Genomic DNA, 15,358 nt, shown 5'->3' with positions numbered 1-15,358 from the left:
TTCACATGTGGACAGTTAGGTCACTATACATCTTAGTGTCCTCAAAGATCCAAACAAATGTTAAGACAGAGACCCGCAGCTTTAGAGCCTACAGTTGGTGATGCAGGTAGATTCCAGTGTGTTTTTGTGGCAATTGATAACTGTCAAGTCGAGCATCAAGGCACAGTTGATGAGACTATAGGTAAGATAGGTGGTATCTCTTTCTTGGTATTGTTTGATTCTAGTGCTTCTGATTCTTTTATTTCTTCTTCTTTTGTAGAGAGATGCAGGCTTGTTGTGGCAAAGTAGGCTGATAAGTGGCATGTTTAGTTGGCCATAGGATCCAAGATGGCTATCGATTCCCTTGTGCATGGATGTGTTTTGGATTTGAGTGTTCTCTATACCATAGTAGATCTTTGTGCCTTATCTTTGGGATCCTATCGAGTGGTGTTAGGTATGGAATGGCTTGAGTCTCATCAGGCTAAGATTGATTGTCAGGGTAAGAGAGTGCAGTGTTTGGATGAGTTGGATGAGGATGAGATTTGAGATGATGTCTTTTCTTGTCATCCTATTTTGCAGGAGTTCTCAGATGTTTTCCCAAGTGAGATTCTAGGTATGCTGCCTAAGTGCGACATTGATTTCAGGATTGATTTGATTCCAAGAGTAGAGCCTATTTCTAAGGCTCCCTATCAGACGGACCACTCAGCAGTTGAGTGAGTTGAGATTTCAACTAGAGGATTTGTTGGCGAAGGGATTCATTCGGCCTAGTGTTTCACCTTGGGGTGTGCCAGTGTTGTTTGTGAAGAATAAAAACGAGTCTCTTATGGGTCATCCTCTTCCTCTTGTGCGGTCTCAACACTCTTCCCTCCAATCTTTCCACTTCCACCTTTTCTTTTTGAATCACTTCGTCGATCTCTGTAATCTACACAAAAAACTTCAAGGCTTCCCATCCTTGTTTAGCTTTCATCCTACGGTGTGCCCTGCAACATCCATTCAATCATCGAATAAAAGACATAGGTTTCTTGAAGCACTCATGAGGCTTAAATTCAATACCCTTGCACACATAAAATCCTATCCCCAGAATATCCCATTCGAGGATGGATTCCAAGCCTTCCAAATAATCATTGTGTAATATTCTCTCAATCACCTTTCTCACCACCTCCGTAGGTTCACCAACATCCAACCCCCATGCCAAGATCAACAAATAAACATCCATATTTGTCCTGTATTTGTGTCTCAAGTTGCCAAAAACCTTCCCAGGATTAATTTCACGTACTTCACCAATTGTTCATCTTGGAATAGAAACATTCCTTGTAACCTTCTTTCTGTTCCATCCCCATAAAATGAGTATAGTTGTTTCTTGGTCTACAAAGTGAATTTTGCCTCCATTCTCACTTTGCAGACACCTACCATCACCCCACTCCACTCTAACACAACAGCTTCTTCAAGAAGAAAAATAATTGTCAAAGCATTGGGGAGTGTTGGCTCATAAATGAGCATAATAACTGTCATTCACATCCACCTTCAATGTGATGTCCTCTACATTCTGCCATCTTTTTCTCACCACCCTACTTTGGATAGTGCAATATTTAAATTTTGATAAAGTTGTACACATCTTAAAATCCTTCCAATAAATCCTCTCAATCATTCTGCTAATTCCTCAGTGGCCAACTGTATAAAATATTCACACCTTAACTCGCCTACATTCTCAAAAGTTAAATCCCACTTCGATAAGACATTTTCTTCCATGTTTCCTGATCTCCTCACATGGGATATGCAAAAATCCTCACATAAGGCTAACTCTTCCCTAATTTTTTCAATCGAATTATGTAAATGTCATGCTTCTATGTTCCCTTTTATTATTGCTTGAATTATAATTAAAGAGTCACCTTCCAGATGAACTTTAAGCGCTCCTAAATTCCTACCAATTTTAATAGTTGTTAATATGACTAAATCCTCTGCCACATTATTTGTACCATTGTCTAATTTCTTTTCTCCTAGTACTAGTACGTCCCCTTTCCAATCTCGTACAATAAAACTTACTCTTGATGGTCCTGGATTCACTTTTGATGCTCCATTAAAGTTTATCTTCCACCAACCCTTTGAAGGTTTTTCCCACAAAAACTCCACTATCTTTTTTAACTTTGGATTATCCCAGTTAGGCCCCTTAACGGGCCTACAACGAATACCCTGTCATTGCACCTATATTCATTTATCCTCCAAAGTAAAGGGAACCTTTATATTATAAAACTGTGAAGCTGCCACCCCCACCACTTCCTATATTGCATGGTTGATCATATTTAATCTATCCATGAACTCTTCCTTTCCTACAAAAATTCACTTGTTTCTTTCCTTCCAAATCTCCCAAATCACAATGGAAGGGCTTATCTTCCAAATGCTAGAAAAGGTTGATTCATACTACACCATCGGTCATTCCTCAAAGACTTTTTTTAGAGTATCTAGGAGTGGACCATACCACCCAAGCGATTTCAATAGCATCTCCCAACATTCACTCGCCACCTTGCATCTAATCAAAAGGTGATCAATAGTTTCCTCATCCTCTGAGCACATAACACATTTTGATAGGCCACAATACCTAGTCTTTTTCTTCTTTCACAAGTTAAGATTCAACCTTTGATTACCAGCCATGCAAAGGCTCCTTCCTTTCAAAGACATTTTTTTCCCTAACACAAACTTGCTAGCCAGTTCTCATCCCCAACTCCCTCACACAGAAATTGATAACCCATCTTGACCAAAAATTTGTCATTCACAGCACCACACCAAACTACCTTTATCTTCTTTATTTGCTCTTAGAATCTTTCTTCAGCTAAAAATCTCCTGCATTAAGGCTTTATGTTGGTCTGAAATTTCCACATTTTTTAGAGGTTTCTAGGTCCATTGCCCTTTAAAAGCATCTTCCTGGAAATTTAGATAATCACTAACTTTTTCTCCCTAGTGTTGTACATTCCAGAGCCTAATATCATGTAGATCACCATTTTCCTTCAATGCTAGAAATTCATCCCATGGGTCATCCCAAAAATTTGCTTTAAGGCCACTACCAACCTACCAAGATAAATGATCTACAATTACTCTTCGACATGAAATAATAAAGTTCTCGATTTTAGAGCAAGCAGGGGGATTAGGAATAGTAAAAATCCTATCGTCCTCCATAGAGTTCAAATATTTAGCCCTTAAGATTCTCACCCATAATTGGGATGATTGATAGTGTATATTCCATACTAACTTCGCTCCCAAAGCCTCATTCATGATATTCCAGTCTCTCAATCCTACACCCCCTTTGTCCTTTGTCAAACAAATTGTATCTCATGCAAGAAGGGGAATTTTATCCTTCTCATTAGCACTGTTCTAGAAAAATTTCCTCATTCTTTGTCCAACGATTTTAATGACCTTTTTTGGAATTTTCAAACACATAATTGAGAAGATAGGGATGGCCAAAATAATAGATTTAAGCATTAAAATTTGACCAACTGAAGTTAACCATCTACTCTTCCATCCATCCATGTGTTTTAAGCACACATCCACAAAATCCTTCCAAACTACAGATTTATTGGCACCCCCAAATAATGGAATCCCTAAGTATCTCCCTAGGAGAGAACCTAATTCCATACCTAAAATAGAACGGATTTCCCTTTGCTTTTGAGAACAAGTATTGAAAAAGAAAATTTCATATTTCCTCCTATTAATACATTGTCTAGACGCATGACTATACCTATCTAGGACCTCCTACATTAATATGACTTCCCTAAAAGAAGCTTCACCCATTAAAAGGGTATCGTCAGCAAATTGTAGGTGAGACATGGAATCTATACCAACAACTACTTTTACACCTCTCCAAGATCCATAACTCCCTTTTATAGAAATAAGCATGCCCAGTTTTTCAGCCAAAATGATGAAAAGAAAGTGTAAAATTGGGTCCCCTTGTCTTAGACCTTTTTTAGACTCAAAGAAACCTTGCGGACTGCCATTGACTAAAACTAAAAGCCGGGGAGATTTGATACAACTTTCAACCCAATTCACCCAAGTTGAGCAAAAACCAAACTTTCTAAGCACATCAAGAAGGAAGTCTATATCCACTTCATCATAAGCTCTTCTAATATCCAACTTTACTAACATTCCTTCCAAGTAGGTAGATCTAATAGAATGGATTGTCTCATGTGCCACAATGATACCTTCATAAATTAATCGATTTGGAGAAAATCCACTCTGCTCTGAAAAAATAACTGAATCTAGAAAACACTTCAACCTATTTGCATTCAATTTTGAAATGATTTTATACACTAAATTGCATAAAGAAATGGGGTGGAAATAACCAAAAGTTAAAACTCCATCCATTTTAGGAATGAGATCAATAAAGGTATTATTAAAATATCTTAATACAAAACCACCCGCACGAGATTCCTCCACAATATCCCAAAGATCCTTAACTTGAACATTCCACATTTTCTAGAAAAAAAAGAGTTGGAAAACCATTAGGTCTAGGCAATTTATCACCTCCGAAGTTAAAGAGAGAAACCCTGACCTCTTCCTGTGACACTGGTTTATATAACATTGCATTTTGAGCATTTGTAACACAATTTGGAATGACATCAAGAATGTTTGCCAATCTATGGAGGATATTTTGAGTCTTCCTTAAGGATATTGAGAAAAAAAATTACAACTTCGTTGGAAATTTCATCCTTTTCCTTGAGGGTATTACCTTGAGAGTCTTGAATAGAAAAAAATTTGTCACAGGATCTTCTCACCTTAACTAAATTGTGAAAGAAATTTGTGTTGCAATCATCGTCCTTGAGCCATGTTTCTCTAGACTTTTATCTCGAAAAAAATTCTTCCCTTGCCAGAATCTCTGCATATTACTATTTATTGAGTTCATTCTCCATCAAAAAATCACCCTCACTCATTACACCTTCAATCACCTTTGTATGTAGATCACTTAAATTTTTCTCAATCCTGAGTTTTTTAGTGAAAATATTCTTAAAGACTTCCCTATTCCATTTCTTCAGTTGTTCCTTTATGAATTGAATTTTTTTAAAGAAAATGAAGGCTTTGTTACTAATTCTTGGTGGCACATTCAACCACCATTCAACAACTAATTCCAAAAAGCCCTCTTTTCTCAACTACATTTTTTCAAATTGAAAAGGGCATCATTGAGGTGCAATATCATCTTGAGAACTCACACTTATGGGATAATGATCTGACCCAGTAATAGGAAGAATCTCATCCTAGAAGTTCCATTGAGTGTTTATCTATCCATTGTTTCAGCAATATTAACAAAACCACTTCTTCTATTAGTCCAAGTAAACTCCCCACTTTTGAATTGGATTTTAAAAAGATCATTCTGTGTCACAAAATCACTTAAATCCCTTTGTTTCTGATTATGCCATCCCATTCCTCCTCTTTTATCTAAAGGTCTTAAAATGGCATTGAAATCTCCCTCTAGCACGAATAACATGTCCTTACTGACAAAAAAAAGCTCTTTAATTGTGTTCCAGACACCTCTCAATTCAGAGATATTATTGGGTCCATAAATAATCATAAATAAATTATCCTACAATTGTTTGGACATCACATTTACCCATTGCCAGGAACGTTATATTCTGATTACCTGTATATCTGCCATTGCCTCTTTCCATAAGAGTCCTAATCTACTCGAGGCCCCTACAGCTTCAACCACATGACATTTACAAGTATTGAAGTGTCTACAGAAGGAGTTTATACCATCTCCACTTAATTTCATTTCACCACATCTAGCTTCATTTTATCAAGACATCTTTTGATCAAACAGATCTTGTGACAAGCATTGTAGCCCTTGACATTCCATGATAAGACCTTTATTTCTCCTCAGAAAAGGCGTAGCCTTTTCTTGATCTAATTCTTTTCTAACTCACAGCACTACCTGCAATTTCCAACTTCCTCCTAGTAGATTTTGGACCTCACTTCTTATGTTCACCAATCTTCACCTTGTTCTACTTTGATACTATTTGTTCCAAAGATCTCTTTTCCTTTATACCTAAAACCACATTCAGGACCAAATCATCTCCCTCCTCATTTTCATCATTTGTTTGAGATTTTGACTCCAACTCCTCATAAAAGCTCCCATCCTCCCTTATATCCTCGAAAGAGCTATCTAAATTTTTGATTGGGGAAATCTGAATATCTTTAAAGACTAGTTCTTCCTCCTCTATTCTTTCATAGATATTTTGATCCTTGTCTTGAAGTAAACTTTATGAAATCATATGTTCATTAACCAGTATTCCCTCTGGTTTTCGCCCCCTCATATCGCCTCGGGTTCCTTTATCAATTTGAAAACTTGAGGTGTTAATAAGAGAGTTTTCACCAACTTCCACTCTTCAGGTTTGATATGAGTCCCCTCCAACAAAATTGCCAATGTCATTTCTTATCATCTCATTATAAGGGGTATTAATAGGCTGTGGAGATTCCTTGGGCTTACCATCTAGCCAAGCATCATCTTGTTGGTTCTTTTGCGCTGCTTCCATGGTTACATCCTTAAAAATTTGGCCAGTATCATCCCTTGTCTGAGACTCTAACTCTATCCTAACATACTCCATCTCTGAGAGGTTTCTAGCAGGTATTACCATATCTTCATATTCATGTCCCATATATTCCTTAGGGGTTACCTCAATTGAGATCTATGTTCATTCCTCAATATTATTATCGAACAATCTTAGGTTCCATCTTTCCTCAACAGGATTTTCCCAATCCTTCAACATGACCTTCACAAAGTCAGTGTTTTCAATTAAAAAGGATTTCTCTTTCATAAACAAAACATCTGTTAGAATATTTTAGTCTAGGCCTTTCCCTTTGTCCAAAAACAAGCATTCTCTTGCGGGATGTCCATCTCCTTTACAAGCACTACACATCTCTATCATTTCCTCAACTTCAATCATTTGCTCCCAAGTTCCCTTCCCAAATTTTAACTCCACCATTTGAGGGAGAGGATGATTTGCTTGCCATAGGATGCACATATGGGTATAAATATTGTAGTCTTTACTTTATATGGCCTCGTCCGCTTTAACAAAGGCACCCAACTTGTTACCTATCAGTTATATGGTTTTACTATCCCAATATTCATGTGGCAAATTGTATAAACATATCCATATCGGCACCTCAGTTATGAATTCCTCTTTTAGGTTAAAATTCAGAGTCCAATCCTTAATGTAAAAGCCTTTCCCCTAATCAAAAAGGGACCACTATTAAAGATCCATTCTTGGTCTTTAGCACAAGGACATATAACAAGATAAAATCCATTTGGAAGGGTTTTCAAAATAATGGCTTCCCCCCAATTCTCATTACACCAGTTTCTTACCCTCCTAAAAACAGGCCACGACCCACTCCATTTCATAAAGAAAGCCTATTCCTTAAAAAGATTAACAAATTCATTCCAAGCTTGTCCATCTACCATTAGTAAGATAACTGCGGCATTTCTCAGGATATTGGTTAACCTTCTTAGATTGTTGCACGATACCCTGTGTTTTTTGCCTCCAAAACTTCTTCTCTATGTTCTCGAAGTCAAAGGGGGCATTCGTTCATATGTTTGTGAAACCCCATCTGTTTCTTGTGACTTGAACCTACTAGAAAGAAGTCTCAAATCCAGGTTTGAATATTTTTTTGTCAGAGATTTCCATGCTCTTTGTGGTGGTCGCCACATCTACTGTTGCACCCGTCCTCCATTTCTACAATTGAAGGGCCACGAATTTTGCACCCTACCATATCCTGAAAGACCTTGAAGGGCCATGAATTTTGCACCCTACCATATCCTGAAAGACCTTGAAGGGCCATGAATTTTGCACCCTACCATATCCTGAAAGACCTTGGAACCTACGAAACCCTAGCTCTTGCCGTTTGTCCACCATTCAATTTTTAAAATTCATTAATGTTTTAATCTTTAGGGGGCTTATTGAATTTATTGTACCTAATTAAAATTAAAAGTTCATGATAGGTCAAACATAATCAATGTTTATTTAATTTTATATATAAAATGGGTTATTAAAAGTTTAAATTAGTCGATTATTTAATATTGTGTATCCAGATATTCATATAATATAGATAAACTTATAGAAGCTAACATTAGTCGATTATTTTTGTAATTTAATATTATAATAACTAAACTATTGCTATTCTAAATATTATATTATTCTTATACTATTGTTTATTATTATATTTATAATATTATTTTCTTATCAAAATTTAATATTATTAAAAGGCATGAGAATAACCCTAATCTAAGTAAAAATAATATTATTAATTCATATTTTTTATGTTTTATATATATAGAAAGAATTTAAAAATATTTAGATTATATTTAATCTTATTGATATATAATTATATTTGAGTTTAAAGTTCAATAAAAAATAGTTCATTATGGTTAAAATAGGATTATGTTTAAAGTTGGTATTAGATTAGGCTTAGATTAAATCCTCAATTAGAGATATAGATATATATATAAAGATACTGAAAATGATCATATTATAACAAAATTTAATCATATTAAAAAAATTAGCAATAATCTAGTTCCTTAAAAGAAAATTATTAAATATAAGATACTTGTAAAATAATATACATTTCTTCAAACAAGATTAAAAATTAGTTACACGCAGCATATCCTAACTAAGCAAGTTGTTACCAAAACTAAAAATATCAAGAGAAACATATTGTAGATGAGATGTTATAAATAATGTATATATAAAAATATTAATTAGTAAAACCATAAACTAAAAATATCAAAAGTAACATATTGTAGATGAGATGTTATAAATAATGTATATATAAAAATATTAATTAGTAAAACCAGAATGTCACATTTCATATAAGTAAATTAATGAATAGTTTATCAAAATTGGAAGCAGAAAATAGTACTTTTTAAAGTCTTAGTTGTGCATTGAATTTTCATTCATTACACTTAGTGGGTCAATGAAACCTATGTAGTAACAAAAGATGAATTTCATGCATATTGTCAATAAAAGTAAATGACCATCTGAAAAAAGTTAAATTCCAATGAATCTCATAATGTATTAAATTTTGTGGAAAATTAAATTAAACATCTTCAAAATTTAAATGTTATAGTAAAAATAAAATTATTTTAATAGTATGTGCATATATTGATATAATGAAGATAAAAAATAATATTTGTAAATTAATTTTCTTGCTGGTTTTATATTTAGAATTTTAATTGTGTTTTCAAATTTTTCTCTGATTAAAAAAATCTATCCTATTAATCAATCTGAATTTGTATAAAACCCTAAAAATTGTTAATAAATTATTTTTACAAAAATAAATGAGTTATATTAATTTATTAAAAAAAATTATTGAAATATTTATTTATTTTAAAACTAGATATAAAGAATAATTCAAAGTGACAATCACAACTAAGATATGAAGTTCTTCAGAAAAAGAAATTTTTTTTTTTTTTTTTCAAAAACTTATTAAACACAAAGAAAATTACAAAACAAGAAAGACGGACAACCCAGCCAAAAACAAAGAATTATACATTCTTATCATCCAGAAGAACAGCTCCAATATATGAAACAACTACATAAGCAAGTGTCTCATATTTACAAAATTTCAATCCTTCATTTGATTGAAAATCCTCTTGACCAAACAATCCGCAACTATGCATAGTAAGGCGTACAATATTTTCATGTCACAATAAGAAATGCATAATAAAGAGAGCTATGCATAGTAAGGAGAGCTACCCATAGTACTGTTCTGGAAACAACAAAATCTTCGATCCTTAGAGTGACATGAAACAACGTTTAAACATCATACAAATAATTGCACAATCAACTTTTTTCACTTCAAACCCATTAAACAATTACTGTCGTTTATCCACGCAGAAGGCAAGAACGGACACTTTCTTTGAGAAGAACACCAGAGCAGTAACCAAGAAGACGTGGTAGTTTTCCTGTGCTAATGACAGGAGGATACTGCCTGTGGCTTTTGTAAGGAGGAGCAACCACAGGCCCATTGTAGAGGAATTGATGAAATGTAGCCCCATATAGAAGTAGGTCACCATTGGACTGGATCTTAGGAGTGGTGTCCCACTTATGTTCATACCCCGGGTACCATTCAGTTACTTCAGAGTCTTTTCCAGGTACAAATACATTCTTCTCTGAGTATATCTGTGCATGAACTCTTGCCCCAATTGCATATGATCCCCAGTTTTCATATAGATTGTTCACGACATGACAGTATCCCCACCTGAAAGAAAAGGAAAGAAACCCATTATAGTGAAAACAAAAATGGTGTATGAAGTTAAAAAATCCAGAGAAATTTTGGGTTATTTTTCCATTGATGATATCAGGGGAAACTTACCTGCAGTGAGGATTGCGTTGGTCTGTATCTTTGAACCAGTTTCTATACACAGTGACTCGCATTTGTTTGTCAATTGTGTCTGAATCATCTTTACCCAATAACATATTGTAGTGATTATTTGACAGACGACAATTTGAAATAGTAATATCAGTAGAACCCTAAACAGCAGATACCAAACCTCTTTGGCCATTAAAGGAAGTTAAATGATCAACCCAGACCATTTTGGATTCAAATATGTGAACTGTATCAGAGTTGATGTCACTGACTTGAAGGTTATGAAGAATAACATCTTGGACTTTGTTCAGCTCAATTGAATATCCAGTGATGATTACCCTCACTCCCCTGCCATCTATGGTTGTTCGATTATAGACATGCAGCATTTGTTTTAGCTGAATTTTCATGTCATGGGAGAAGGTGATCCACACTCCTCTAGGGCTGGCAGAGTAGAGGCTCACAGCATAACGCAATGTACCAAGAGCAGGATTTGTGGGGTTATCATCAGATCTGGTGACTGTATAAGACAATCCTTTTCGCCCGCCTTTGACACCCCTTGCAAATCCAATGGCACATTTTGGAAGAAGACGCCCTAACCCACAGCTGGAGAACTGGCATTTGGTACCGTCAGATCTTTTGCACAGTCGCCCTGTAGTTCCTACCCAAGGCATTGGACCTGCTTGCACCATCATAAAAAATAAAATTAGATTCTGAATCATATTTACAGGGAAAGGGCCCAAGCACTGCATGTAAGCTATATGTAAGCTATATGTTTTCCTCAGCATAAAACTAATGCACGGATCTGTGCTTTCCAGGTCAAGGTGGGAGATAGCAGAGAGGAGAGGAGCTGGGTTATTTAAAAAATCAAAAAAAAATTCCTAACATTTATTAAACAATCAAATTATGAAAAAACATAATAATCTTCAAGAAAATATTCTATCCATCCAAATATTCATTAGTCAAAACTGTTTTTGAATTAGATTGTGTAGCTTTCTCATCAGCACTTTGAATCATTTATATGATCTATAATTCAAAAATGAATTATAAAAGAATGAAAATTATAAAATCATAATACATAATAATCATTAAGAAAAGATTGTGTTAATCTAAAAAAACAAATCTATTCATTGGTCAAAAGCTAAGAAAAAAAAGGAAAAGTTTCGTTCTTAAGAAAAATTTGTTAGCACCAGCTGTATGACCAATGTCATGCACTGCTGAACCAGCAATAATAAATCCAAGAATATTAAACAATCTATTCTTTTAAAAACAAAATAAAATTCTTTATTTTCAAGAAAAAAACTTTGTTCATCCTAGAAACATATTTATTCATGTGAAACTCTTTCCTGTTCATCCAAGAAACATATCTATTCATGTGAAATATGAATTTGAAACAAATGAAAATGATAAAACTACCAGTGTTTCATAAAACCCAATATTATTTTATTATACCATGCCACATACCATTTTTTCTCACTCGCAATGATCCCACAAAAGAAACACTTTCATTCTTCAGATATTTGTCACCAGCCGCATGACCATGGTCATGCATTGCTGAACCAGCAACAATATATCCAAAGATAAAGACAGCCATCACCAAGTACATGGTTGTGTTCTCCATTTCCTCGCAAGCAATCACACAAAGAATTTTGGCTAAGTGATCTAATTTCAAGCTCTTTCCTCGTTTTCCTTACAGGCAAATCACAAAAAAGAACTTTCTATATTCCAAGCAATGATGCAGTAGGTGTAATGGAAGGGTATATATACAAATTTTAGCCATAATGATACCAAACCCTAATCAGAACAAGGTTTCAAGATTTTGTTGTTTCGGTGTATGGGGAATGATGTTGTTACTATCATGATTTTAAAATATATATTTTGTAAATTTGGTAGAATCAATACTTTTCAATTCTTATCATTAAACTAAAAGATGTCAAAATAATAGTGGATCCGGTATCTAGAAACTGCAAAAATGACAAGAATACTTATCTTCTTCACAGAAAACATGTTTCTCTTATTTCCTAGATCTATCCTAATCCGTGTGTTCAAAAATTTAATAATAAAATAACTCAAGTCAAACGGTGGTTTTCTAAAATTTTATCTATCTCAGTTTTAAAAATTGTTATGATACAATATCCGTAGATACTATGATTCATCAAAATCAACCCCCTCCCTCCTCTGGTGTCACTCTGATGCTTAAGCTGCTTTTTTTGTTATTTTTGTTATCTTGTTTTTTTGTTGCCCATGTGATTATGAGGAGTGATCTTGTGTCCTATATTTTTTTGTGAATTTGTGTGAAGATTTATAGTATTCATACAAAATAAAACAATAAAAATCAACCTCAATTTAATAAGATGACAAGATACATTTACCTATAAATACTAAGAATCATCAAAATCTCTTCAACAACATCCATCTCATAATATGACACGTTATTTTTTTTTTAACATTAGGTTATCAATATTTTTTAAGATACCCAAATTTTATAACAAACCTTATTAGAATATATTTATAAATAGTAAAAATGATCAATTTTTAACGTTAAACTTACTCTTAATCTTATAAAATATAATGATAGGAACAATATTTAAATTTTTTCTTTTATATAACTTAATATTCAAATCTTACTATTAAAATATATATTTTTTAATTTTAAAATATGTTTATTTATGTTCCTCTTATTTCCTAGATCAAATCCTAGTCATTTTGTTCAAAAATTTAATAATAAAATAACTCAAACCAAATGCTAGGGTTCTAAAATTTTATCTATCTCAATTTTAAAAGTTGTTATGATACAATATCTATAAATACTATGATTCATCAAAATCAACCCCCTTTGCCTCCCACTAGTGTTGCTTAACCCTTTTTTGTTATTTATATTTTTTTGCTTTTTGGGCAACCAATGTGATTCTAAAGAGTGATCTTGCATATGTTTTTTTTATGGACATGTGTATATATTAATAAATTAATAGAAACTAACACGCCTATTCATTAAAAAATAAAGGATCAACCTCAATTTAATAAGATAGCATAATACATTTATCTATAAATACTAAGAATCATCAAAATCTCTTCAACAACCCCAATCTTACAATATGACACGTTATATCTTTGAATGTTGAGTTGTAAATATTTCTAGAGATACCCTAATTTTAAATAACACCTGTCATTAAAATATATTTATGAATATTAAAAATGATCAATTTTTAACTTTAACACATACTCTTAATCTTATGAAATATGATGGTAGAAATAATATTTAAAATTATTCTTTTATAACTTAATATTCAAATCTTACTATATATATATATATATATATTCTTATAACTTAATATTCATATATTACTATTAAAATATATATTTTTTAATATATATATAGGGTAAGTGCACAAAGATGGGGGACCAAAAAGATGCCAAAATTTTTTTGGCCCCCATCAAGCCCTTTTTGCACGCCAAATAAGGCATGCGCCCTATTTTGTGTGTCAAACCTAAGGTTTGGTCACGCCAAATAATGTGAGCACCAAATGGCATTGCATTTTTTAGAAGTGCATCTTCATTTTGAAAAGTACAAATTATCTTTCATTTTGACTCCATCTCTCCGAAAAATATACATAAAATATAACACTTAAGTATATATTTTATGTATATATTGGCAGGATGTTTGAGAGTGGTTTTAGATCTCTAGGAGTTATAATGCAAATTCTAGTTTTTAGAGTATTCATAAAATTTCAGACTTAGTCAAATTTCAGTAATCAACATGCTTGTATAAGCATTCTCTCTCTGGTCTCTCCCTCTCCTTCCCTACATTCCCCCTCTCTCTCTTCCTCAACCCCTACCTCTCTCTCTAGTTTCTCCCTCTCTTTCCCACCCTGCCTCTCTTGCACCTAGGCTTTCTCTCCCTCTACTCTCTCCCTCAACCACCACCCCCTACCTCTCTCTCTCTCTCTCTCTCTCTCTCTCTCTCTCTCTCTCTCTCTCTCTCTCTCTCTCTCTCTCTCTCTCTCTCTCTCTCTCTCTCTCTCTCTCTCTCTCTCTCTCTCTCTCTCTTTGTGGTTTATGGAAAAAAAAACAAATACCAAGGAGAGAGACTATAGAGCAAGTAAGAGAGATCGAGGGAGGAAGGGAGTGGTTGATGGAAAGAAAGGAAAATACCAAGGATATAGAGATCCTAATTGAGCGACAGAGAGAGAGAGGGAGGGAGGGAGGAATGGGTTGAGGGAGAGACTAGAGAGAGAGAGAGAGAGAGAGAGAGGGGGGGGGGGTTGATGGAAAGAGAGGGAGAGATCAGAGTGAGAGAGATTAAGTGAGAGAAGGAGGGAGGGGTTGAGGAAAAGAGAGAGCCCAAGTGACAGAGATGGAGGGAGGGAGGTATGGGTTGATGAAAAGAGAGCAAGATACCTATGAGAGAGAGGGGGGGGAGGGAGGGAGGTTGATGAAAAGAGAGGGAGAGACAAAAGAGAGAGCCCAAGAAGGAGAGAGAGAGAGAGAGAGAGAGAGAGAGAGAGAGAGAGAGAGAGAGAGAGAGAGAGAGAGAGGAAGGAAGGTGTTTATGGAAAGAGAGGAATATAACCAAAAGGGATGGACAAAAAGGGAGAAATTAGAGGGAGAGAGAGAATAAGTGTGAGAGGGAAGGAGGGGTTGAGGCAAAGAGAGAGAGAGAGAGAGAGAGAGAGAGAGAGAGAGATGGAGGAAGGGAGGTAGGGGTTGATGAAAAGAGAGGGAGAGACCTAAGAGAGAGAATGAGAGAGAGGAGAGAAAGGAAGGGGGTTGATGAAAAGAGAGGGAGAGACCAAAGAGAGAGCCCAAGTGAGAGAGAGAGGGGGGTTGATGAAAAGAGAGGGATATACTAGGAAGAGAGCTGATAGAGAGAACCTAAGTGAGAGAGGGGGAGAGGGAGAGGGGATGGTAGGGGTTAAGAAAAAGAGAGGGAGAGACTTGAGAAAGAGATAGTCCTGCCTTCCTAGCTCCCTCTCTCTCTCTCAACCCCTCCCTTCCTATCTCCCTCTCTCTATCTCTATCTCTAGTCTCTTCCTCTCTC

At 34.7% G+C, this 15,358-nt stretch overlaps 2 protein-coding genes across 2 annotated transcripts; both read right to left on the bottom strand.

Moving 5' to 3' along the window:
• Positions 1 to 9,489: 9,489 nt before the first annotated feature.
• On the bottom strand, positions 9,490 to 10,997 carry LOC131859588 (pectate lyase-like). Its single transcript, XM_059213523.1, has 2 exons — positions 10,330 to 10,997; positions 9,490 to 10,215 (listed from the first exon to the last, which is right to left on the bottom strand). Exons 1-2 carry the CDS (start codon positions 10,431 to 10,433, stop codon positions 9,840 to 9,842), a joined length of 480 nt encoding a protein of 159 aa, XP_059069506.1. The 5' UTR covers positions 10,434 to 10,997; the 3' UTR covers positions 9,490 to 9,839.
• Positions 10,488 to 11,941, bottom strand: LOC131074923 (probable pectate lyase 4). Its single transcript, XM_059212324.1, has 2 exons — positions 11,785 to 11,941; positions 10,488 to 10,999 (listed from the first exon to the last, which is right to left on the bottom strand). The coding sequence occupies exons 1-2, from the start codon at positions 11,939 to 11,941 to the stop codon at positions 10,488 to 10,490; spliced, it is 669 nt and encodes a 222-aa protein (XP_059068307.1).
• Between the last annotated feature and the right edge of the window lie 3,417 nt (positions 11,942 to 15,358).

The sequence above is a fragment of the Cryptomeria japonica genome, chromosome 10, assembly GCF_030272615.1.
Source record: "Cryptomeria japonica chromosome 10, Sugi_1.0, whole genome shotgun sequence".
NCBI lineage: Eukaryota > Viridiplantae > Streptophyta > Pinopsida > Cupressales > Cupressaceae > Cryptomeria > Cryptomeria japonica.
The sequence above is the reverse complement of the archived record's forward strand: the minus strand, read 5'-3'. Positions and strand labels throughout refer to the sequence as shown.

Coding starts and splice junctions, on each gene's coding strand:
- LOC131859588 (XM_059213523.1), bottom strand. CDS start 10,433: ATGTTATTGGGTAAAGATGATTCAGACACAATTGACAAACAAATGCGA. Junction 10,216..10,329: donor CAACGCAATCCTCACTGCAG/GTAAGTTTCCCC, acceptor CTTTTCTTTCAG/GTGGGGATACTGTCATGTCG.
- LOC131074923 (XM_059212324.1), bottom strand. CDS start 11,941: ATGGAGAACACAACCATGTACTTGGTGATGGCTGTCTTTATCTTTGGA. Junction 11,000..11,784: donor ATTGCGAGTGAGAAAAAATG/GTATGTGGCATG, acceptor TGGTGCAAGCAG/GTCCAATGCCTTGGGTAGGA.